Source organism: Erpetoichthys calabaricus, chromosome 11 (assembly GCF_900747795.2).
Source record: "Erpetoichthys calabaricus chromosome 11, fErpCal1.3, whole genome shotgun sequence".
NCBI lineage: Eukaryota > Metazoa > Chordata > Cladistia > Polypteriformes > Polypteridae > Erpetoichthys > Erpetoichthys calabaricus.
Genome location: NC_041404.2, coordinates 74,942,667 through 74,968,948, shown reverse-complemented (window position 1 = coordinate 74,968,948; position 26,282 = coordinate 74,942,667). Strand labels below are relative to the sequence as shown.

Below are 26,282 nucleotides of genomic sequence, written 5' to 3'. Positions count from 1 at the left end.
GTGAGACAGGCACTGGGTGGCAGTGAAGAGTTACCAGACAGCTGGGAAACTACAGCAGATGTAGTAAGGGTGACAGCAAGAAGGGTGCTTGGCGTGACATCTGGAAAGAGGAAGGAGGAAACGGTTGGAAGACAAAATCAGAGAGGCGAGATTGCATTGGATTGGACACGTGCAGAGGAGAGAATGCTGAGTATATTGGGAGAAGGATATTAAGGATAGAGCTGCCAGGCAAGAGGAAAAGAGGAAGGCCTAAGAGAAGGTTTGTGGATGTGGTTAGAGAGGACATGCAGATGATGGGTGTAACAGAACAAGATGCAGAGGACAGAAAGATATTGAAGAAGATGATACACTGTGGCAACCCCTAACAGGTACAGCTGAAAGAAGAAGACCTTTTCTCAACAGAGACAACCGAGAGCTCTCCTAGACAATACAAGAGAGATTTTGGAGGACGGGTACGCTCACATAGGAACATTATTACATTGCATGCTCTAACTGTAAGACAGACTTGAACATTAATTCTTTTGTTAATTAACATTTAAGAGCTATCTTTTTCAGGCTGCAACGGTTATATACAATAACTGCAGGACATTAGACTGTGAGTTTGACTTATGGGGATAGAGTTACAGTATGTTTCTAGTCACCAATAAACTTCCAGTCAATGCTGGCAGCTCCATGACAAGTGTCATATGAGATTAATGAAAAGAAAGAGAAAGTTTAAGCAAACTGTACTGTTTAGCAGCCTGATAAGTGGAAAAATAGATTTATTATACCAATACATTATACTCCTGGACTCTTAATGATTCAGAGACTAGAGTGTTAACTGGGTTAATGAGAGAATTCTTGAAAAAACTAAAAATATAAGTGGGTCACAGCCTAACTTTAAGGATATAGTGAATGGTAAACCAGCTTTAACACAGCTCATTTCACATGATATTCACACCAATTTAGGATTAGTGGTATGTGGTAATCCCTCACAGGATTCCTGAGGCAAATAAGGCAAGAGTAGAAGCATTTAAAAGAATTTTAAAAATCATCAAAAGAGAGTTCAAGCTCCAAGCTAATCACACATAACACAAATTTGAACATTCTTGATGCTTTTTTTTTAACGACTTCAGAAAACTCAACCAGCTTTCTCAGTTCAGCGTCATTCCAATGGTAAAGGCAGACGAGTGACCTTACTAAAAATCTAGTATAAGTCCAACGCATTTCTACCAGTAAGGCGAAGCTTCTAAATAAAATGTCTTTAGCACACTTAGTAGTCAAAGGAAATATTATCTTCTTCTTTTGGACCTTTCTGGGACACCTGATGACTTTGCAAAATCTGATATACATCATGATCAAGCAATGTAGTGGAGAATACTGTATACATCTTCTTGTCTATATGGAAGGAAAATTTGGAACATGAGCAGAAAAACCCTTCAGTTTGTAAAAGAAACTGGTCTCCACATTAGCCCAAATAAATGCAAATTCAGATACAGCCACAGTTAGAATACCATTTTATTAATCATTTCACATGGAGCTAATAATGGGTCATCACGTCAAAATTGTAGTTCACGTGTTTATTTGATATTTGGACTAAAGTCTTCACACATTATACAGTTCATGTCATTATTAGTATAACATGGAAAAAGTTTCTGTTTTAGGTATGTGTTCAGCATTTCTTGCCTTGTATTTCGTGTCATCCTACACTTACACAGATCTTTGTAGACACGGAACACACATGAAATGCATGTATTCCAAATTACAATATAATATTTACCCTCTACAGTTCCAGGAATCTCACAACCAGATAAAGAGACTTTAGCTCTGAGAATCTTCTCTGCATCTTGAGCTGCGTTGGTGGGGGTGGGGGGGTTTAATGGGATAGCAGGCTGCTTGCTGCTTGTGCTGATCAACATATTTGCAAAACAAAAGACGCCGATGAAGAGAGGTGTGAAGGAATTTAAGGTGGCCCAGTATTACGCGTTTTTTCTTAGGCTTCGGGGATTCTAGTGTTAATGCCACTATGACAAATATGAGATCAAATTATTTCTCTAGTTTAATAGCTAATAACTGCCATAAACCTTTATTACTGCGTCACACACGTGCGCATAGGAGGCAACTAAAAGGACAAAAAGAAGATAATTCCATGCCAGGTCAGTGGGTGGCGGGGTGCAGTAAACCTTTCTCTTTTATCTCTGCAGACCAGACACAGGAAACTCTGCCTGATTCTGATGACACTTTTTCCAGTCCCGACCTGATGACAACACTTCCAGTTTCTGGGTCACTGATGATGCCACTTCCGGTCCCCAACCAGAATGCCACTTCCAGTTCTTGCTCCAGATGACATCACTTCCGATGACCAGCCACAAAAGAAACCCAACCACCTCTTTCCAATCAGTTCTGTTGTGGACTCAATTTGTACATTTCTGTGCAACCAAAACCTCATTTCTGCAGCCTGAATCAAGTATACGGGTGGCTGCCCCAAACCTCTTTTTGGTGTCAAGGTCTATTTAGTTCACAACTGTTTAATACAATAGATAGTTTACTAAATCCAGTTAACAATACAATTATGATTCTACTCCTAAGCAATGTGAGTTTTTTAACTCTGTTTAGAATAAGATATTAGAGATCAGACTGTCTTCGTTTCACAACCTATTAATGGTTTCTCCTTTGCCTGCCAATGCATACTTGTACCATTTTGTGCCCTTCTCAGCAGAGGAACTTGTTGAGATTTTATCTTCTTTAAATTCTCCCCACCTAGTTTAGATATGTTGCTAAGAAGACTATTAAAAAAGTTAATTGATATTGTTTTATCTGATGTTGTTAATATCATTAATATCTCGCTATTAACTGGGATAATTTCATCTTATTTTAAAATTGCTGTGATACACCCCATGTTAAAAAAGCCTAATTTCTATCCTGACTACTTGAATAATTTTTCTACAATTTCTAAGCTTTCATTTTTTGATCAAGGTTTTAGAGAAAGATGTATCTGATCATCTGATCAAATGTATTAATATAAATGTAATGAATTATTATTATTATTATTAATTTAAATCGGTTATTTGAAAAGTTCTAGTCAGAGTTTTGTGGGTTGGCATAGTACAGAAATAGCATCGGTAAGACTAACAAATTATATTATTCTCAAGACTAATGAAAATTGGGTACTGTATTCTTATTTTTCTTGGTCTTAGCACAGCTTTCAATACTGTTGGTCATGTCATCTTGGTTGACATTACTAGAAATCTCTGGCACAACACTGTTCTAATTCAAGTTTTACCTTTATGAATGACATTATTCAGTTCTTCTGTAGTGTCAGTTAGTGATGGTGTGCCTCCAGGTTCAATTTTGGGGCCCCTACTGTTAAATATTTATTTTTGCCCTTTTGGGATTTATTGAGAGACGACATATACTACAGTATATCTTAATTCAATTTTATGTCAGTATGAATGCTAATGATAATAAATATATTATCGATTTACTGAATTGTATCTCTGACATTAAATGTTAGATAGCAAGCAATTATTTCAAAAGATGACAAATTTGAGATTTTCGTTATTGGCTCTAAAGCAGTGGTCCCCAACCTTTTTGACAGCAAGGACCACTTTATTAGATGCAAATTTTTCCACGGACCGGTCGGGGGGGAGTGGGGGCAGTTTTATACACAATTTACATAACATTTCTATTATTATTAAGTTATTAAGCAGTTCGCATACGTTTGCAACCTGAGATTTTTCTTCTTTTTTTGCATATAACAAAGACATATGCTTTGCATTTGCCATTCCAAAAGATTGCACATCACAAACATTAACACTGTTATCGTTTTTTTCGTGTCTGCCGTTTCTATAGGAGGGTGACAATGAGTTAAATTCCAATGGATGTTTTTGAAATGTTGACAAGCAATAAGCAAAAGGTATCACTGAAAACCACAGAAAACAAAAACAGCAAAAAAAAAAAAAACAGTACGAGGAAAGTTCGAAGAAAGAATTTTTTTTACAATGTTTCTGTTTGAGGATCGTTGTGCAAACGTGCACATCTGAGCTGCGACCACAGATCTAACTGCTCTGTGGATGATTCATTCAGGCATTTCAAGGTCACTTCGTTGTAATGAAAGCATCTGCTGAATGTACTTCGTAGTAACGCGATTTCTATAGACTCGTGTCATATGGGGAAACTGTCGGGACCATAACAATACTTTGTTGTAATACTCTCTCACCTCGGTCCCTCTCCTCTCTCTGCGCCGCTGCAAAGCCCCGCCCGCCAAGCGTTCTGAAAAGTCTGAGTGAGTCTCCGTTGCCGGCAGTTCTCTCACGGCCCGGCTGTCAGAGGGCTGCGGCCCGGTAGTGGGTCGCGGACCGGTGGTTGGGGACCCCTGCTCTAAAGGACCCAGAAAACAAACATTTCTGTAGGTGAGCTGTCAATTTAGCCTAAAATGAAGATCTGAATGCTCATATTAAAAATAAGTTCATATTCAAATATGTAAACATGTTCAAATTCAAGTATATCTTGAATATTCTTGGATCTGTATATATGTTGGTATAGTACTCTATGTGCTTTTTTACTTTGTGTTAATAATATTTTTACTTTTTTGCTAACAGTGCATCTGAAAAGCATACCATTGTTGTGATTCATGTACAATTAAAATAAGCAGGTGAAAATTTCAGCCTTCAAATGAAACATAACTGTGTGCACAAAGTGAAGTGATCAATGAGACAGCAGAACAGACACAGTTTGCACACTGAAACCCCAGAGAAAATTGCTTGTGATTGGTCAAACACGTTAAATACAATTTAAAAATAAAAAAGCAGCCATTGGAGAACAGCTAAAGTGCATGAGAACTGACCCCACTTAATATATTGTAACATGGGATGCCAGTTGAGTGCTATGGGCAGGAGATGGCAGTAAATGAATAACATATGGGACTATGGGACTAAACTAAACATCCGTTTCTTTTTTTCTTCCTCTAAAGTTACAGCGAAAGTATAATACAGGTGATCATAATACTTATTTTTATTATACCCGTGTTTTAGTCATTGCATTTTAAGCATGGTGTGTCAAATCAGCAGTTACTTAAATGTACGTTAACTGTATTTTGGCTGAGGTAACTAAATGAGCATTGCTGATATTGAAAAGCCTCTTTAAAACTGAATTTTAGGGAAAATCAAAAACATGATACTTTATAAAAACAGTAAAACTCAGAATGTTTACAAATTCTTGATGAAGAAATGCAAGTCTGATATGTGACCTCACCTCAAAATATTTGTAAAACAATATTGAAAAATATTGAAAAACTTGTATTAACAAATGTTTTCATGAATGTAAACAAGGCTTTTTTCTCTACTCTTCCTCTAAAATATAGACAGACATGTAAATACGCAGGACTGTCACAGTGGGGTAGCATAAATTTGGAAGACCTTGAAGGGCTTGCCATGAAAAATTTTGGAAAGCACTGGTCTAGAATTTTGGGAGTGAATTTAAGAGTTCACCTGGCAGAGAGAAGAATGAGCAAGAGAAGGTCAGAATATTGGTACAAGCTTATGGAAGTTAGATAGGTGTCAAGAAGGCACTGGGCTTATGTAAGTACACCATTGCCAAGAGGAGTATACTGTAGTGCTATGTTTATTTTTTCCTTTGAGTTAACCCTTTGTTTTAGTCTTTCCATTATACCCTCTCATTCAAACCTTATTTACCCAATAAACACTCTCTTTGCTAGAAATCTGCCTGTTCATTTTGGGAGCTGTGCATATCTTGACAGCTCTAGGTGCATTGTCACTCATACTGGGCCAATATAGATTTAGCAAATAACCTAATATGCATGTCATTAGAATAATGGAGGAAAATCCAAGCAGACTGGGAGAAAATGAGCCAACTTCTCAACTGGGACTATAGACACAGGCATACTATTAGCATTAATTTCTCTGCTAAAATTATTCATACAAATGAATAAATTGCTGCTAAAGATATTCAGAGTAGTGCATTATGTTAACTGAATTAAGCTGACTGTTTAAAAGCTCCATCCATCCATCTATATCCTAACACAAGGTCATGGGGGTCTGCTGGAGCCAATCCCAGCCAGCACAGGGTGCAAGGAAGGAACAAATCCCCGGGCAGGGCGCAAGCAAGCACACACTAGGAACAATTGCCAATTGCACCTAACCTGCATGTCTTTGGACTGTGGGAGGAAACCAGAGCACCTAAAGAAAACCCACGCAGACACGGGGAGAACATGCAACACTCCATGCAGGGAGGCCCGGGAAGCGAGCCCAGGTCTCCTAACTGCGAGGCAGCAGTGCTACCACTGCGCCACCATGCCGTCCATTTAAAAGCTCCAATTACACCTAATTTTATCTGAGTGCAATAACTACAAAGTCAGCACAGAACAGACCTGAAAAGTAGCAATACAGCTTGAGGGAAAGTCTGGAAGTTGTTGTTTCTGTTAATTTGTGTTGAATCTTGCAAAGCAACTTTTCCAAAAGTCTAAAAGAAAATGAAAAAAAAATCCAACAATGTTAGCACCACTAAGTATAAAAGATCACAAAAGATGCTTTTACTCTACTGTACTTATCAAAAACAACAACTTCTTTTCAAACTATCTAACCACTGTTTTGGAAATTAGCTTTTCGCAGCATTGTCTGATATAAGTGTAGACTTTGTGAATCAGTCCATCTAATACTGTATACAGTATTTTTATAAATCTGAAGTATTTTGTGGATATTCAAAATAAAAGTGTAAACCGTGCAACTTTGAATTATTAAAAGTAATATACTACATGTTCCACTCTTCTAAACTATTACAACTGTATAATAATTTTTGTTTGTTAATATTTAAATATTAACACTGTTACAGTAATGGAAACAGTAACCAATAGCTAAAAATGGTATCTATACTGTACATTTCATAAGCCAGGCATTTGATTTCTTTTCCATAACACCTAAATACATTTTTCATTCCTATTGACATTAAACATGATTATGGAAATATTAAAAGATCAAACACCGAGAGTACTGTAGACTAATATGACTATACAGTAACTTTAGATGCAAAGCCATGTATAGAGGAAGTGCATCCTTCCTTTTGCACTTCTCCATACTATAATTTATTTGTCAATAGTTGTGGAGGTGGAGAGCAACACTAAAAATTAACTCTTTCCTTTGACAATGCACTCAGGATTATATTGTTAATATGAGTAGTACCTCCAAGATGAGTGCAACTTACTATTTCAGAAATAATGGTGAATGGCTAAAACAAGGTATTAGACAATATCTGCCCAAATCAAACACTTTAATAGTTTACCCTATAACTGACCCATTCTTTAAATTTACAAAGTTTTTGTATTATACATTTCCAATGTGACATGTTTTCTGTTTTAATTTTTTTTTCAGTTACACAGCAATGTAGTCCCTGTTAGATTTTGAAAGTTTTCTTATACAATTAAAGTGTAATTAAACAAATGGAAACATTGTGAGGAACTTGTTTACTACAGCATTTTAAGAATTTCAGATTTTTTTACTCTATGCATATATGAAGGAAAAACCTTTGTAGTGACAGGGCAAAACATGATAAAAGGATGAATTCTTAACTGTTTATATCCATTACCTTTGGTAAGAAGGCCATAGTGTTAAAATGTCTACTATTGTTTCAAAGACAGACATTTTTATCTGCAATTTTGTTTATGGCAGATGTACTAGTGAATTCAAGCTGAGTAATACAAGAAAAGTATAAGGAAATGTGTAATTATAAAATTTAATCTTAAAATCTGGCACAACCCAAAGTTACAGTTTCAAACTGCAGTCAAACAAGTGGTCTTACGCACATTATTATTATAGTGGACTTATCTCAAGAAAATGCAACAATTTAATAAGTATTGGTTCATTATAAGACATTAACTTTTTAAAAGCATATGGACACAATACAATACTGCTTGCAACTATCAATTTAAAAATTTTACTTATATAGCTTACAAAACAATCTTAAATAGTTTAATTTATTTAATGCAATATAAGACTATTAGCACTAATTATGTATTTTGTAAGTTGGAAATACTAATGACCAAAAACAAATCTGTTGTGATATCTATATAGCATACTACAAAACTAAACAATTATCTTGTAAAGTATATTTATAGCATTTTTTCTTCATTTTTCAAACCTGAAGCATAAAAATTGACTAAAAATTACAAATTATTAGTACTCAGTAAATCAGAATCAGAGGTAATTTAAACTACATTGGACATGATACCTGCATTCCAATGACAGCATAGATGAAGAAGATCATCGCAATCAGCAGAGCAACATATGGCAGGGCCTGTAAACAGAACAGAACAGAAAAAACTATGAGTTACTTAAGGCAGTTTAGTTCTAATAAATGGTCTTCAAGCAAACATTAAATATGACATTTGTTAAATTGTTTTTATAAAAAAAAATAGTTTTAAACCTGAATGTAAAACAAGATGAACACGCACACTACATCAAAACTGACCATATGCTTGGTCATGGGTTAACACATTGCAAATATTTTACGAAATTAACACAAAACCAAGTAACTGAGTTGTTTACCATGAAAAACCAAGAAAATTACACATACAAAAGAAAGTGAAAGAACCTGAGATTAAATACTCCCAGTTCTGTCTAAGGACTCCTCAATATCCCATAAATCAATGCTTCTATGTTCTATAAAAAGATTTGAGCCATCTGTTAAAATTCTAATTTCTTCAGAAAAAAGTCGTGCATGGTAAATGCAGAACTACTAAGAGGCCCACCTTGTCAGTTCTGCCACTAATTTCAGTACCTAGCTGTTAAACCTTTACTGGTAAAACTTAAAGCCTACTTCTTTGTGTCATATAACTTCTGACATGACAATATGAACTGGATGCATTCAACTCCTTAACTAAGAGTTTATACACCCTCAAGCAAGTCTCTCATTTGCGCCTCAGAAAGGGAAAACAGTATAAGACACTTCCTTTTGTTTTTTCAGTTTTGTGTCAAGCAACCTAAAATCTGAGACCCACTGTAGTACTTCTTTATTCTTTCTAGGTTTAGATTTAAAGAAGATCAACTGAGGTGCCTTAATTTTCTCTACTACCTGAGAGGTGTAGAAGTTGCTATGAAAATGGCAGGGCACCTCTGTCTTTTTTGTTGATGCCCCAGGACAGTTTGCATGACTTACTCTGCACTTTAAATTCAATCTCTGGGGTAGGAATTCCATCTATGCTACATCCACTGTATGCATTATATCCCTAAAGGATATCTGGGCAAGTTTCTCTAATTTTCCAGTGATAATGTACACTGCAATTTTTTTTCAAATTCAGCAAGTTGAACTTGAGGTACTGAAATGGCTGGCTTTTTATACAACAGCTTGCTTCTGTGAAAACAGACATGAAGCAAAACTGGCATTGTATTATTCTTTTTTAAAGTGTTTACCTGTTTTAAGTCTATAATTTCTATCATTTCAATGTACAGTTAGTTAAAGCTGCTGTAATATTACTACACAGTTGTTGCTTCTCTCTTCTAATTAAATTTTCCTTAATACTATTATTGTACATGACAATGACGACTATGGCTTCCTATGTGTTTATCGTTGATACTTTATCCTTATTTTTACATCTTCCACTTTAGTTTGCCTAGTTTTGTAGGTGTTTTCACACACCTTGATAGCTTTTAAGAAAGTCCAACAAGTTTTCACTAATTTTGAATTAACTGTTATCTTTCTATATCTTTCACTTGAGGGTGACATTTTCAGAATTAACCAGTGCATTAAGCCAGTTCTCATTTGCCTGGCATGCCTTTAGTGCAGATAATCAATCTCACTCCTTCAAACTCTCCTTAAAGTAGTATGTCTTGCTTTCTAGTATGCCTGTGCTTCTATCTGAATTAAATTTATGAGCTATGTCTAGGTCAATATTTGGATTTGCCTGGATAATGCTTTCATATACAGGCAAAAATTTTGACATAGCAAAGTTCCATTAACAATATCAGACAACTATATCTGGGAATCAATTAATAATTTCTGTTCTTTTATACTAGGGCTTAACATTAAGGAATGAGTTGGGACTTCCATGACCTGTTATTTTTTTATGTGTTATGTCATATTCTCCATAGGTTCTCCATATTGAGTGTGAATTAACTTACTTTACTAAAAAACAATATTAATATCTTTTATACCATTTAGATGGCGTGAGCTTTCTATCTTGACTGCTCTCAGTGATATGAACTTAAACCAAAACAAACTAAGTTTGTGTCTCATGGACCACACTGCTGCCTCCATCTTTTCACATCTAATTTTGTTACTCAGCACAAAAAGAACAGCTGGTGTAGGTATAGACACTTATGCTCTGTATGCAACTTGCTCTTGCAAAAATTGAAAACAGCAAAAAAGCTCTCAAAGGCACTGCATAGAGAATTAGTGGAATGTAAAATTCAACTGTAGATCAGATGCTAAATAAAAATGTAAACAGACATCATCAAGCAGCCTACAATATGTATATCAGCAAAGCAAAGAATTCTCATTGTAAACAAGACTAAATTTGTAACATTTTATCTCTAATACTTAACCTTTGGTATTGTTCACTTCATCTGTGCTAAATTTGCATAATCCTTGCAATGCTCTGCCCACAGCCTTCCTGAACACGGTTCCAAAATGTTAAACCATTATCTTTTGTAATTTCTAATATGTTACTGCCACACACACATCCAATCTATTTTATTTAAATTTCAAACATTTATCTCTCTATATATAAAAGAACATCCTGGAATGGAAAGCAAATGCAAGGCTACGATACGTGATCATCTTTAAAGACATTTTAAAGACCCGCGAGATCAAGGAGACTTGCCACGGTGTGTCTCGCGGGGACCGTAAACATGAGACTTGGTGCCAAGATATTGTCCCAAGGCTGTAGCAAAAAGGACAGCGGCTGTACAGGTTTTAAAAAAGATTGAAGGGCAGAGCGACAGCACCTTTCCCCCCCCCCCCCCACCAACCAATTCCGAACGCGTGCAGCATTATACAACCTGCAAGAAATAATTCAACCACGCCCGGGGCCAGAAATAAAACACAGGTATTTCTTTTACAACATCACGCGAGACCAGGCAGTGAGCCACCATTTAAAACAAGTCAACAGACCTCTAAGCTAGCAGTTGTTGGATTGCTTTTGGCAGGCAAGCATCATGTGCTCCAAGCTCTTAAAACAACGACATGCGACAGGCAGAAGAGGCAGCTAGCAAGCAGCAAAAAGACAGCAAATGATCCAAAGGCATATCCTTAGCGTACGTTCAGCTGCAACACCCTTCACAACACGAGCAGTATTATACGTCCGGGAAGAAAGAGATGTAACCACGCACGGGGCAGGAAATAAAGAAACAAGTATTGTTTTTACAAAAGTTTTTAAAGTAAAAGTGAAAATAATGCATATGTAACAATTCACAAGAAAATAACAATCTCTTTAAATTGTAGATTGCCTGCCTAAGGTAAAATCATCCCTGATGAATGGGGACGTGGGAATGAGGGGTCCTTTCATCGGATTAGCGCTATTTCAGATGTGGAATGGCAAAATGGGGGAGGCAGCTTGATGAATGAGGTCTCCAGGACTTAAAACAAATCCAAATCATATTATGTGATATCATCTAATGTGAAATTCTACTCTGTACTTCTAGAATTTTTATTTTTATACTGTATTGATGATTTATTCTGTTCTATGTATTGTACTGTATTGTATTGACCCCCTTCTTTTTGACACCCACTGCACGCCCAACCTACCTGGAAAGGGGTCTCTCTTTGAACTGCCTTTCCCTAGGTTTCTTCCATTTTTTCCCTACAAGGGTTTTTTTTGGGGAGTTTTTTCTGGTCTTCTTAGAGGGTCAAGGCTGGGGGGCTGTCAAGAGGCAGGGCCTGTTAAAGCCCATTGCGGCACTTCTTGTGAGATTTTGGGCTATACAAAAAATAAATTGTATTGTATATTCGGTAAACCAAACATGCGGGTTGGCGAGCAAAGCGAGCAGGGGGCAGAGCCCCCTTGTATTTTTAAAAAATTCAGTCAACTTGTTTTATATCTGATAACTTGCATAATACATAATAGTAATAAAAGAATATATTACATGTTCTAGAGCTGACTATGTAATTAAGATTTATGTGATGAAATACTTGTTTGAATAAGTTTGTAGTTTTTAATTTTTTCTCTTTTCTGTTCACTGCAATGGTATTTTGGGGGTGTTTTAAGAACGGAACCCAACTCTTGTGGTTGGTCAAGGAAAGCTTTTAACATCTTCAATGAAAACAACTAACACACTGATACCACTTTGTCACTACTATTTATAGTAATATACATATATCAATAGACAATGCAATATATATATATATATATATATATATATATATATATATATTGATGAATGAGAAAATGTACAATGCTTTGTTGTATAATTGACTGATGGAGTCTTTGTAATGTTGCAATTTACATTATTGAGCTAGTCTGCTCTCTCCAAAATGTGAAAATATCCAGTACCAAACACCTAATTTAATTTAAACCCCAACAACTGTCCACTTTCCCATCTCAACAATATTTATCTGTCAGCCTTCATCTCATCTCTCCTTCTGACTCAGGACTGTGCAAACCTCATTCATTAGTGGCCCTTATACTCTCTCACATTGTCACATCTGGGCCAGGATTCAGGATCACTTCCAGGATCAGAGTAGTCCCTCTCCAGTTATAAAACCATTAAGACAAAGCTTCCATTAACAGCTCCATCCCTGCACCCCTGCAATCTTAAAAAGCCATTTCATTTGAAGTGGCAAAATCATCCTTTCTAGTCCCTGCCAAATTCTGTACTCATAGCAGTCTGAGGTATTTGTAAATGACCTCTGGCAGTTTCCTTATTACCTTACACTTTCCCTCTCTCTCAGCCATTGCTGGTTTACCAGCTCCTATTATAGACTTTCTCAAATTATGCAACCCATTCTGTAAGTGTTGCCCCAAGTGGAATCCCTTCTAATGTAATCTCTGCACTGACAGGACCCACTGCCAACTTGCATTCCCTGTCTACCCACACTGACATACAGGTGTGGGTATTTCACTCCTTATTTAGTCTCTGTTGAGTGCTCCCACTGTTCTGAAATGCAGTATTGCAGCTTATGCTGCAGACACCTCATTCATAGTCAGGAATCCTCTGTTATCTAAACAGTGCTTAGCAAACAGGCCTGTCAAAAAATGTATCTTTTAAAAGCATTACCTGGAAGGATTTAATGAAGGTCCATAGTAGAGTCCTTATGCCTTCCCCTTTGCTAAGGAGTTTGACTAATCGCATGACACGGAAGAGACGAAAGAATGTGATGGAGATTCTGGAACTGTCCTCTGAACTCTGAAATATGATGTACAAGAAACATAACCAGAGGATGCAAAAAACATTTACTTTTCAGTCATATTGAAAAAACAACTTCATACTGTTTTTTTCATAAGAATAGTATTTTCTCATTTGTATACATCATGTAGTCTTTTTTTCATACATTCTCCAGCTGGCTCCAGGTTTGCATAGGTCATGTCCCAGCCCCAAACGGTGTAAAGCAAGAACCAGCACTGGATTAGCCTTTCACTGGGAACAATCAACTGGATCAATTTACTGTCATTAATTAACTCTAACAAGGACATTTCTATAACCAGAATAGTTAGGAATAACCCATGAATATATGGCATATATATGAAGCTATGAATATATATAAGCTACTTTGCCTCAGAATAAATTAATCACATCTTGACACAGGCCACTAAGCCATTATGTTTGTCAATCACATCTTGACATCACAGAAGACTTGTGCATTAATGGAATGTCACTGCTTACAGTCAACAAAAACAGCTTAATTCTTGTTAGGTGCATTATTGCAATATGAGTGCAGTAAATTGCTCCTATTACACGAACCGGACACTGCTGGCTTCCAACATAAAGGGCAACAAAGAAAAAAGCTTGGCTGAGATATTCCTGAACTGTTGGTCAGTTCCCTGAGAAGTGACAGCAGGCAGCCAATATAAACTGATGAAAAGCCAAAAAAGTTGTTTGGTACAAATACACAGCATTGGCCCGCTTAAAAAGGAACTGAAGTACAGTCCATACAGCATATTCATCACTTTTGAAATGTAATATATTTATCACCTCAACGCACATTATAATAATGGCTTGGTAATTTGTATTATTATGTGTGCAAGTCGTCACTTAGCTGGTTTGGCTTCATTTCCTTATTTTATCAAGGGTGTCGCATTTCTCAGTTTCTCCAAAATGTTCCGTATGCATGGATCAGAGCTGTTGCAAATATATCCATGCTCCCCCATCAAGTTTTTCTTTTATAAATCTTGATGTTTGCATCAGTAGTTGCGTACACACATTTAAAGCCTCTTTTTGTGTGTAAGCTAGCTTTATAAATGATTCCCCAGTTGATATATTCAGTGACACTGACATATTCAGTGATACTGTCATGTGTGAAAAAGTGGCTGCTGTTCCTGACACACTCAAAACCAGCACATCTATGCCACATTCAAATCTACTTAAATTTAAACATTCAGTTTTGCCCATTTTCCCTCTGAATTGCACTTATAACTCAATTAGTTGGCATCTACTTAGTGGCTTTAAACAGTTTTTCACAATATACTGTATAGTTTAGTGCTCTCAAAGAATGAGCAGTAATTACATAGGAAGGGCCAGTTAATTGGTCGTCCATTATAGTTGCTACTACCACTACTCACTACTATAAGAAGCAATCAGGACTTAATTATAAAAAAGCAACTACAAATATACAATATTTGTGCAAATATTATGGGCAGTTGCACAGCTGGTAAAAGGTGACCAGCAGTCTGGTCACTACCAGCATAGCAAAGGGCATAGCTAGGTCCCACAGTGAAAATATATGTGAGAGACAGACACAATGATCATGAATAAGCAACATATTTGTTAGATATTAAGATAATGTAACTTCTAAGTGCCTTTTATGCATTCAGTAGTTGGATTCAATGTATTTTGTTTCTTATCCTTCTTTTTAAATTAATGTAAGGCATTAAGACAAGAATATGCAAACTGTTTGCTGCAATGCATTTTACAGGAAACTCAAATACTTTTTATCCAAAATTTGCCTTTGCTTCTCTTTTCATTTGACTGGCCTTTGACATCTTTAAGATAATATATTATTATTTTCTTAAAGTAAAAATGCCACCTCTTGCTCCATGGCCAATGTAAATGCCCACATCTGAAAAAGATTATTAAGAATTTGCCATGTCATGACAGCACTTTAGTAACAAAAAACCTTTTAATCTAATACTAACAATGTATACATTCTACAAGATGAAAACAGCAAAAGGCACCAGAAATGTGGGAACAATAAAACAAAAAAAGTGTAGTGAACAGACAATCATGGAAAGTATAGCTTACCTCTCCAACATGGCCCCCATTCTGAGATGATTAAAAAAGTCGAAAATGAGAGAAAGGATGGACAATGAGAGAAGATGTGACTTTACGATGATCAGACACAACATGAACAACAGAAAATGAATGGTACCTTAGACAAAGAGCACATGAACCTACAGTTCTACCTACAGTTTCAGCACAGTAACTAAACTTCTGGGGGTAATTGTTTAGGACAAGGCTATCAACAATCATGGCATGCATGCATTTTCATTGTAGATAAAACAGTTTAACAATACACAATAGTCATCTCCAGTGACCAGAGGAAATGGTAGCAGTCTGGCAAGGCATTTTCTGAAATGCGAAGACAATATTGTAAACAGTGGATTTGTGTCACTATGGTGGCAATACTGGAGTCTTTGAGTTTTTCTAAAACACACTCCCCATTCCAGTACTCACACTGACTTCAGTTACTGCAATATCAACCACACTGCCAACTACGATCAGAGCATCAAATGTGTTCCAAGCATCGCAGAAGTAGTGCTGCCAAACAGAAAAGGTAAGGAAGAAGAACAAGAACAAAAAAGTTAAAAGGATGAAATGATGATACAACAAAACTGAAGCAAAGAAACCAGGTGCTTCACAAATATTACTATTTATACTTCACGGGATAATAAACAGTTGCATACAGTACATATAATAGATGATAGGACTACACAGCAAGTGAAAAAAATAGCCATGTTAGGTCCACTAATTACCAACTAATTACAGCTGTAAAGATCCACTGAACTAACTGCATGAATTCTAAAAAGACACACATAAAACATAAATTCACAAGAGAGCATACAAAGCAAGAAACATGGTGACATTTTATAATGATGACCTCAAAAATATTTTTATTCATATCTAATATTTAATCTGGAAAACTTTCATGAACCATTTTATCTTTGCCTTGTCCATTTTTTCTTACCTTGGTGCTTTGCATAATCGACCAGTACGAATTTCTATGCAACACATTCAGAGATAATGCTTAAAAATTAAATTGCTGTAAACATAAAACTTGATTGCTTGGTTAATTAAAATTCTTTAGGTGATCTTGAAATTTTGAAAATTATTTTTTATATTAACTGTATAAAGTATGTGTGGGATTTAAATTAAGATGTTTATGCTTTGCAATTCAGCTTAATTTTATGTTTTTGATGACTGACACATTACCTTTTACATATTTCTAAATTGAATCTAAACAGAAGAACAAGACAATACAGCAACACTTAGACAATAATGAATAGGTTTTGCAAAAAAAATAAAAAAATAAATGAAAAATGGTAGCTTGTCCAAAGCTGCTCAAAAGACATTGCCCACCTACCTTTGGTTTGAAGGCAGTAATCTTAAGCACCATCTCAACAGTGAACAGTCCAGTAAAGACCATGTTCAGTATGTCCATTGCATAATTAAAGGCTTGTGACTGGTTATAGTGCTACAATCAAAAAGAATGAAAGAAAAGAAATAACAGTTGTGGCCATACTAGAGTACTGTTTAGCATGGCTGAGAATTTGATATGACACTGAAAACTTTGGAATAAATTAAAAATAAAAGTACAGGTGTGCATTGGAACTGAGATCCTGCAGGACCCAAGGGATGCAACATGCAAGTTATGGATGTAGGACCTTTCTAATCTTGGGCAGGCAGATATGGGTTTGTAGAACTCATATCATGAACAAAAACATTATACTATAAAATCCTGTTTTATTTATTTATTTGTTAAACATCTAAATGTATACTTAAAGAATATTAAGGGAATGCTGCAGTGCAAAAGACAGTAATGTGCAAAAGACAGTAAAACTGGCTATTACAGTACAGTGAGAAAAGATGTGAAAGTTAGACATTTGTATCCGGTTTTCAATGGTTTTAGATTCAAATGGAAAATACTGTGGCTGAATAATCTCAGCTATAAAAATGTGACAAAATCTGGAGGTAACAGACGCAAATCCCATTACCTTCAACTTCCTGAGAAATGGTTAAGACTCTGTGGCCTAACCAAATTGTATTTCAGAGTAAAGTAAGATATGCTCCCTGCTAGCATTAAGCAAGAAACAATAGCTTGTATTGAACTTATGTGTCAAGACATTTATCACTATGCTTTTATAGCTGGTAAAAGCCTTGTGTCAAAAATGGCAACAATTCATTGACAATGCCGTAAAAAACAGCAGATTTGTTTTCATTAAAATTAAAATCCTTTATTATTTTTTTATTTTTAGGGAATGGACAAAGTCACATAGCTTTCTATCAGGGAGTGACGAGAAGAGAAGAAATACTGTAAGTAATAAGAAAGATTATAACTGAATGTAAGGTCAGTTGCTCTGATAAACAAGGATCCTAACACCTACAAATTCAACCTCTCAGTGTACAGATATACATTTCACTGTTTTTGTATTATTTGTGCTACTATCCATTACCCAACTTACCATGTTATAAAATAAATACCTTCTGTCTGTGTTAAATGTGGTGTTTCAGTGTCTGCTGTTGGAAATAAGGAGCAAAGTGAATCTATGCTCTCTGCAGGTTAACAATGTAAATATATTTAATTACTTTATTGTTAAATATTGATGATTACCAATAACAATAGCTGCATCAAAAAAGTATTTCTCAAAGACAAAAAATATCAAACTGAATCAGAAAAAGATGAAGTGTGGGTGGTATGGGGTTTTGGCTGGAGGAGGACATGGGAAAGCATATAAAGGAAAACAAAAAAGTGTAACAATCATTGCAAAGTGACACCATCACAGTGAAGCCTTTCTCCAACTTACTTGCATGGCCAAGGTGATTGTGTTCAGAAGGATAAGCACAAACATGATATATTCAAACCCAGTTGAGTTCACCATGGCCCAGAATTTATACTGAAACTTGTTCTTGGGAATGTACAGTTGGAGTGGCTGAGCCTTCAGTGCAAATTCTACACATTGACGCTACAAATCAAATGTCAGCATTAGAGAACAAGAACAGTAGTCACAAATAAAATGTTCTCACTGGCAAAAAATAAAAACTTTGGACTAAGCTGCATTAACAACTCAAGAACTAGTATTTGTGTCCTAACACAGTAACAAAGATTTGTAAAGAACTATACTGGAGTATAATAATAATAATAATAACTTTTATTTATATAGATAACACAACTGACAGTATACCTGATTTTTGTCCAGTTCACAGTTTTTATACTCCTGTTCTCCTTGCTCACGAAAAGTGATAATGACAAAACCCACAAAGATGTTCATCATGAAGAAAGCTATGATAATGATATAAACAATGAAGAAGATAGAGATCTCCACACGATAGTTGTAGATAGGTCCCTCATTCTCTGCATTGGCATCAATCGCCTTATATAATAAACTGAAAATGGAAAATAAATGTTAGAAATTAAATCAAACAAGAACAATTAATACAAAGAGATCAAATAGTCCGGAAGAGGGACATAAATACACAAAGGACTAAGACATATTAAAGAAAAAGGCAGGCAAGATGGGAATGCGTAGCCATGGATACCGTGACAACACCATTAAGACTACCATTAACTAAAGTATTAACAGATTGATAGACTAGATATGATATTAATGCTAAGGTCTTCAGATATGCAAAAATATAAATGATGTGGAACATAAACAGGACATAGCAAGTCCAGGCCTGAAATGCCACAAAAGACACATGTTTCATCCCAGTCATCTACTTATTTGGGAGACAATTCTTAGCATTAATTGAACATGTAAATTAGGTAGAAAGCTTGTTCATGCTTTACTTCTGTCAGATATTTGTGCTGTACCAGCTCTGTAATTCACTTTGAGAAAATTCAATGAAATGTCAGGTGAAACTGAATGAATTGTAAGCCCTTAATCCTTCCATTTTTTATTTTTCCTTAATTCAAACAGCTTCTTTCAAACAAAATATTATAGTTGTTACATATTGTACAGTATATGTAGGCTACATGTTTATTTGTATCTCTGATAATTACTTGATATTAAATGATAAACAATTAGGGTTAGGGTTAGCACCAATGAAGTTAGCTAAATTAAAAATTACTGAAAAATAAAAAGACCACTGCAAATAAACAATTTAAATCAATAAGCATTTTCCTGAATTTCACAGAGAAATAAAAACCATATCATATTAAGATGTATAAGTAAATTAGAAAGTCCAGTTATCAAGAGTTGAATTCCGCAAATGAAGAGATTGAAAGAAAAGCTGCAGGCACTGCAGCATTGCAGAAACAGGGTTGTTTAACAATGATGTAGACTTACGCTGGCCAGCCCTCAAATGTCGACACTGTGAAGAGTGCCATCATTCCAGACAGCACATTGTCAAAGTTGAAGTCGCTGTTATGCCAGATTCGTTCCCGGACCATGGGATGAGACACATCACCATCTTTGTACACTATGAATGTTCCCCTAAAACACAAGACAGAAATGTTTGGTCACAGACTGAAAACACCTGGAAAACAGATTCAAATATAGGCTTTTTCTTTATCATTGTTAAAGCAAGTCTGACTTGGAACAATCAGGAACTTGGGTCATGAAGGACAGAGTATGCCTGCAAAAGTGTCAGCTATTTTCTAATAAGCAGTCTAGGTAATATATATCTTCAGTCTATGGAGATATATCAAGGCAGAACCATCCTAAAAGGTAATGTTGATTACTGAATGGTTACCACTATCAATAACTGATACAATTCTGAAATTGTAGCACATGCGGTTTATAACCATGTCCATGAATCCATTACCACTACAGCATTAAGTTTCTGATTTGTCCCACATCTTGTACTGCTTTAACTATGTATATTGGAATTCTACACTGATTTCAAAAACCTACTGAAGCCTAAACAAGACCAAGAATACAGGCTGAGCTGAACATTGTCAAGATCCAGTGGAGGAAAACAAAATACAACATTTTTTTCTTTTTCTTCCTGATCACTGATATTATATTTCAGAGGCAGGGGTTAAGTACCTAAGGGTTAGAAACAATCCAGGACAGTAAATAAAGTAAGGTATAACAGCCAGGAAAGCACATACACACAAACATTATTTTAACGAATACAGCTAAGGCCCTGAGTCAAGTGAGGCAATAGCCAAAAATTAGAAACGTTCAGTAAAATTATTGTGGCCTAAATAAAGTGGGGAAATAAAAAATTCAGGGTGAAAGATCAGAGAGGACAAAACCAGAAATTCGTACAAGATTGTTGCTGTATAGCATCCTCACAGGAGCTGTACAGACAAAAGCTGATATCCACGTAAGCTATCACACTTCAGGACAGAAACAAACACACAGCTTTACAGTTGAAGAGCCCAAAAAGACCAAATGGCCAAATGGTTGTGAGTTGGAAAATTGTGGAGAAATAGAGAACAAGGTAAGAGCTGGGTTGTGATGAGTTAGACAGATGTAGTAAAAAGGCAAAGACAAAGTCAATATAAACAGCTGTCAATTAAACTGGAAATTGTCTTCTCTAGACTAATAGACATCACCTTGCTCAGCAAAGCAACTAGACAAAAACAAAACTAGAAGATTAGCTGGCTGGATGAAAAGATTCCTGTTATGGCCCTTGACCCCCTCTTGTGAAGTGTAATTTGACTCACTAGACCAAAGCCTTTGGCTACTACTCTAAAGAATGCAATGTGAGGCTAGAAAAAGCGCATATCAGTTCAATAAACTTCAGAGAGTGTAAGTCCAAGTTCTCAATTTCAGACCAGCAAATCATCAATTAAATCTTTTACAAACTCAGCAACAAGAAATAAACTGTATCTCTTTCACAGAGATTTCGTTGTATAAATATGTCTACCCATGCTGCTTGTGTTTGCATGGAGTTGTCTCCAGATACAATTCTAAATTGGTCGTATTTGAGTGGGCCTTGCAATCTACTAGGTTACCATCCTGGGTTGTTTCTGTTTTGCACTCACCAACCCCAAATCTGAAATGGATTAATACTATTTGAGAAAATTATAGTATGAATATTTTTAAACACATTCTTAATAAAGTATATCCAATGCTTCATTGTAATTTCCACATTTAACAACAACTACATTTATTCTGACCTCTTAGGCAAAATTGCACAATATAAAGGTTGCTGTAATAGCAAAAAAACTCTACTTAAAATTATATTATATATTTTAACACTTTCTTGTTTATTGTGGAATTGGAAAAGACAAGTACACATAAACACATGGCAATATTACTATTACTACTAATAGTTTAACTACTAACAAGCCAAAAATGGAAATATGGACTTACTTGCAATGCTCTGGAGTATATTTAGCCTCATCAGTGCAGCTATAGAACTTGCCCTGAAATACAAAGTTTAAGTTAGGCTTCATGGGACTGAAGAGAGAGAGTGGCTTCCTATAATGATTCATCCTGTTTGGAAAAGTGGTTCAGTTTGGCTTCCCAGAGGTTCACTTTTAAAGCAATAATCTGTCACATCATCAGGAGTTTGATGAAATTGTATAACTTTCTATATCAGGAAAATAATAAATTAAATTCTGCCGAAACATGAAAATCTAATTAGCAGCTTCATTAATATTTAACCGGCACTAGAATACTGCATCTTCACGTCATACTGCATGTACTCCAGAACTTTCTGATTAAAGTAACTTCCATTTGCACTTAATAGTGGCTACTTCTTAAGGGACCTCATAACTTGGGTCAGTGTATTTCATGATGTGTTGTGACCTTCATCTCATCTGTCTATACTCATCATTTTCATGTCATACTATAACATGTTATGACACTTATTTTTCATATTTAATGGGCCAAGTAACCACAACAAACCAAGCTACAGCTGCTTTCATCTCTGATTTCTATTAACTGCATTTTAACATAACCAAAATATGGACTATATGGTATATACTGACTTACCTTAAAAAGCTGAACTCCAATACAAGCAAACATGAACTGAAGAAGTGTTGTCACAATCATTATATTGCCAATGGTCCTTATAGCAACAAAAACACATTGGACCACATGCTATGAAGGTAGAAAAATACAATAGTTATGGATACAAATGAACTCCTATTTACAAACACCAAAATAAAAACTAAAAGGGAAATCTTCTGGACCTAATTCCTGTAAAGGACCATCAATTCACAACTTTGAACTTATTTCCAAAGTCCTGCTTTCTATTTATTTAGGCCATTATTTCTTTTTATCTTAGAGATGAAGCCAGTTATCCAACTAATTTACAGTATCTAGTCATAGGTTATTGGTGCCTTGTAAGATAGGACAGATAAAACTCCATGGGTTTATATAACTTATAATGAGATTGTGCAAGAGAAAAATAGGCACAGAACATGAGTTATCAACTGTTCCCTGTTAAGTACATATTTTCTCTACTAATCGCCTGCAAGAATGTCAGATAGGAAATATCTGACCTACTGTATCTATATAATTTATATAATATATGTTTGTTACTTGATGAAGTGTTGTACATTGGCAATGCTTCTATTATATTATAAACTGTGGAAATGCATGCAGGAGGGGCAGATTACAGAGATAAGTCCAGGCTAGGTCTAAAAAAAGTGACAGATAGACCTAGGCCAGAATAACAAAAGCTACTTTCAAGGTGTTGCATGTCCTATATATGTCCTAACTGACCCCCGTTTGGCTAGGGAGGAAATGCCTAAAGTCACTGTCACACTACACAATAACTCTAGAGACTTTCAGTCATAGGTTTCTGTGCATTTCATAGTGTAGCTGTGGCATGCTACTGTGACTACCAATCATGCAGTTTGACATCCCAATGAACTCAACCAAATCGGTCTGCAACTTGCCTTGACAAAATCAAACAGGTTGACATCAAGAGCTCTCAGATGTAAGAGCAGACAATCAATGAGCACTCATCTGTAGGTACGATTCATAAAAGGAAATAAGGGAAAACAGGTGTTTTAGACAATGGAAAATAAGAGACGTTTGTCAGTCCAGTGCCTTGTGTTTGTTGTACCAGAGAATGTAGCTGAACCTGCCATACTTGGTAAGCATTCGTACAGGCACTGGCACAGTCAAGTACTATGTACACTAGTGCTGCCAGGAAGCATGTCAATTGGCTGTCAGAATGTGGTGTGCTTGTGATACTTTACAAATTTGAAACTGTGCTGAAAAATCATGAGGCGGTCATATAATTTGTTGTTCAACACAAGTCATAGTCATGCAATCTGACATCCTGAAGGCAAAAAGTCATGTAGTGTGCTGTGTAATGTGTTGCTGGCCTAACTCTGGAGAGCTGCTTTGAGGCTCTGGGCCTTAAAAAGCTAATTTATTTTTTTGTATCAAGCTCTCACTTTTAGCTACACTGTAGCCTAGCCCAAGTAGCCTGTGGCATAGCCTGATGCTCACCTCATCAGAAATATGACTATTGCCATTCGTCTTCTGCTATTCTGGTATAAGCATGAAGCAGATTGAGGAAAGCCTTGTCTAAGAAGTTAGAAAACATACACATTTATATGATGCCTCATCATCATACTACAAAGAAAATCTGATGGCGGGTAGTTCATGGCATGAAATATCAGCAAACATCAATCTAGAAGGCAGCGAATTTATGAAACAGTTAAAAAATGTACTTGCAAAACCTGCCTGCATTTCAATGAGTCATTCAATTTTCGTTTGTGCTACAAACAACACCAACTAGTGTTCAGACATGTGGCTGAAGGGCAGCGTGATGCAGAAATTTAAACTGTTTTCATTGGCGAAGCCTGGGTGTAGGCTTGACGCAGAAATATAAATCAACCCTAAGGGAAAATGAAAGGTTATGGATGCAATTAAATCAGAAACTGCTAGAGATAGTTCTAGCCAGGTACTTTTGAAGCAAATGGAACCTCGTCCCAGTTGAGGATGTAATTCCAGGGCTTGGCCAGAACTGACCCCAGTAAGCTTTTTGTAACGTTGGGAAGAGAATGGGACAAATGTCAGACTGTGAGGTAAAGTGGCCCAGTTCTACAAAGAGAGAGAGTGAGAGACAGGAGCAGAGAGGTGTTGTGCTTTATAGTACATACTAGAACAGCAGATACTGTAAGTAGAAGGGAAATCTGCATGTTTTTTGCTATGATTTTACTTGTAATTTGTGTTCTTCCCGTGTTTATTCTTTCCTATAGTTTTTTTTTTGTAAAGATGCCGTTTTTGTTTTCATTTTTTGATTTTGCTTCTAGTGAGTGTTATTCTGTTGTCACAACAATAATAATCCAATCCATATGAAGATTAATATAATTAAAGGAACTAATGAAGAATAATGAAAACATTGAAAGTTCTATGTTTGTTATACAGGCATCAAGCAATGCATCATATGAATTTGAATTTTCTAAACTTTATTTTTCATTATTTACAAACCTGAAATGGGATGAATCTAATGCAGAAAAAATGTGTGAAAAGTTATGTCCATAGTATGTATGAGGTACAGTATATATTGTATGGGAATTTATATAATTTACTTGTACTGAAGAACATTTCTCACATGAAAAATATTAATCTTATGCACACAGTTGTGCTATTTACTATTTACAACCAAAGCCCACAGACTCTTAGTAACATATATATACTTAATAAGGAACTGGTTAAGGTAAGACAGTGATAGAGACCAGAAAACTTGCCAAGAGGCCATCAAGGGGAAGTACAGAGTAACCAAAAACTACAGATACTTTATAAAAGGCAGGGAAATGAAGAAACAGAGATAATACAAGACACTAAAGTATGTTACTAAGAAATAAGAAGATCATGAGGACCAATTAATACATACTCAGACAAAGAATTTAAATCAAAATAAAGACAGAGAAAGAATTAACATGAATCTTTCTATTAAAGACTTCTGTATGTTCTGTAATATACAACAGAAAAAAGAGTAATTTACCTTCAATCCTTTGGCACGATTAATGGCTCTCAAAGGCCTGAGAACTCGAAGAACTCGAAGTATTTTCACAACTGAGATTGCACTAGAGCTGAGAGTCAGAAAAGGGTTATCTATTAGACTTAGTATTATATTATCCCAATATTACAAATAAGAAACAATGAGGTAGCGCACAAGAACAAACATATTGGGTGCTCTATGTTATCAAAGTTTGTCTATCAGTGATAACATTTTATGTGCTGCTAAATGTGACAGAATATGTAACAAATGTGCACTAAGTATAATTAAAAATGTGGCTGATAAACATAATACTGAAATGAAATATTTAGTGTGCTAATTATATTAGACTGCTAATGACTAAAAATAATCTTATAATAAGGAAATGTAGAGGTAAGACTGTTTTTATTGATTTTAATAACATGAGTACCTAAATATTTGTGACAAGGTATGTAACAGTATTTTTAAGCTGCACAGGGCATACTATATGGAAAACGGGCATGAAAAGAGGCAGATGGTCCCTTGCCCACACAAAAATCTAGGTATGGGATGCCATATGTGGAATGGGTACACTGGTATCCCAGCAGGAATCAATGGAGAAACATTACCTGGCCGGGAGGCCAATTTAAAGGAAAGACAAGGGTAGGGGGATTATTACATTTTCCGCCAAACTGCTAAATGGCAGCATCCCTGGGGACAGGTATACCCATAGACAACCACAGGGCATACTGGGATTTGTAAATCTGTACAGCAGCCTTGTGGGGGTCGCTAGTTGCCATCAGGGGGTAATATTAGGAGCTGTGATCCATGATCTTAGGTACTTCCAATCAACCCGGAAGTACTTCCATTGGGGTATGCCCTAGCACCAGAACTCCCTGGTCCAAGATAAAAGGAAATGCTCTGCCACATCCAGGCAAGTCAAACTCGGGTTCAAGGAGAACAAAGCTCGCCTGGAGGTGCAGAGGAGCGGAAACAGAGAAATAACAGAGAAATTGTGTGTATTGTGAGCCACTCTGAAGGTATTGTGTATAATAAATCATTTATTTGAACCTGGGACTTGTG

General features: G+C 35.9%; 1 protein-coding gene across 4 annotated transcripts in view; it reads right to left on the bottom strand.

The window, feature by feature from the left end:
* The window catches only part of LOC114661328 (voltage-dependent L-type calcium channel subunit alpha-1D-like), a 232,888-nt gene that overhangs the window by 47,062 nt on the left and 159,544 nt on the right, over nucleotides 1–26,282 (bottom strand). For all 4 annotated transcript variants that reach the window (XM_051933786.1, XM_051933787.1, XM_051933788.1 and 1 more), the window contains exons 24-34: nucleotides 25,227–25,314; nucleotides 22,250–22,357; nucleotides 21,626–21,678; nucleotides 19,646–19,792; nucleotides 18,542–18,743; nucleotides 18,164–18,322; nucleotides 16,723–16,833; nucleotides 15,816–15,899; nucleotides 13,203–13,331; nucleotides 8,221–8,286; nucleotides 6,368–6,459 (exon numbers count right to left, since the gene is read on the bottom strand). In XM_051933786.1, the coding sequence (XP_051789746.1) occupies nucleotides 6,368–6,459; nucleotides 8,221–8,286; nucleotides 13,203–13,331; nucleotides 15,816–15,899; nucleotides 16,723–16,833; nucleotides 18,164–18,322; nucleotides 18,542–18,743; nucleotides 19,646–19,792; nucleotides 21,626–21,678; nucleotides 22,250–22,357; nucleotides 25,227–25,314 (1,239 nt within the window). The remainder of the gene's footprint in view (nucleotides 1–6,367; nucleotides 6,460–8,220; nucleotides 8,287–13,202; nucleotides 13,332–15,815; nucleotides 15,900–16,722; nucleotides 16,834–18,163; nucleotides 18,323–18,541; nucleotides 18,744–19,645; nucleotides 19,793–21,625; nucleotides 21,679–22,249; nucleotides 22,358–25,226; nucleotides 25,315–26,282) is intronic.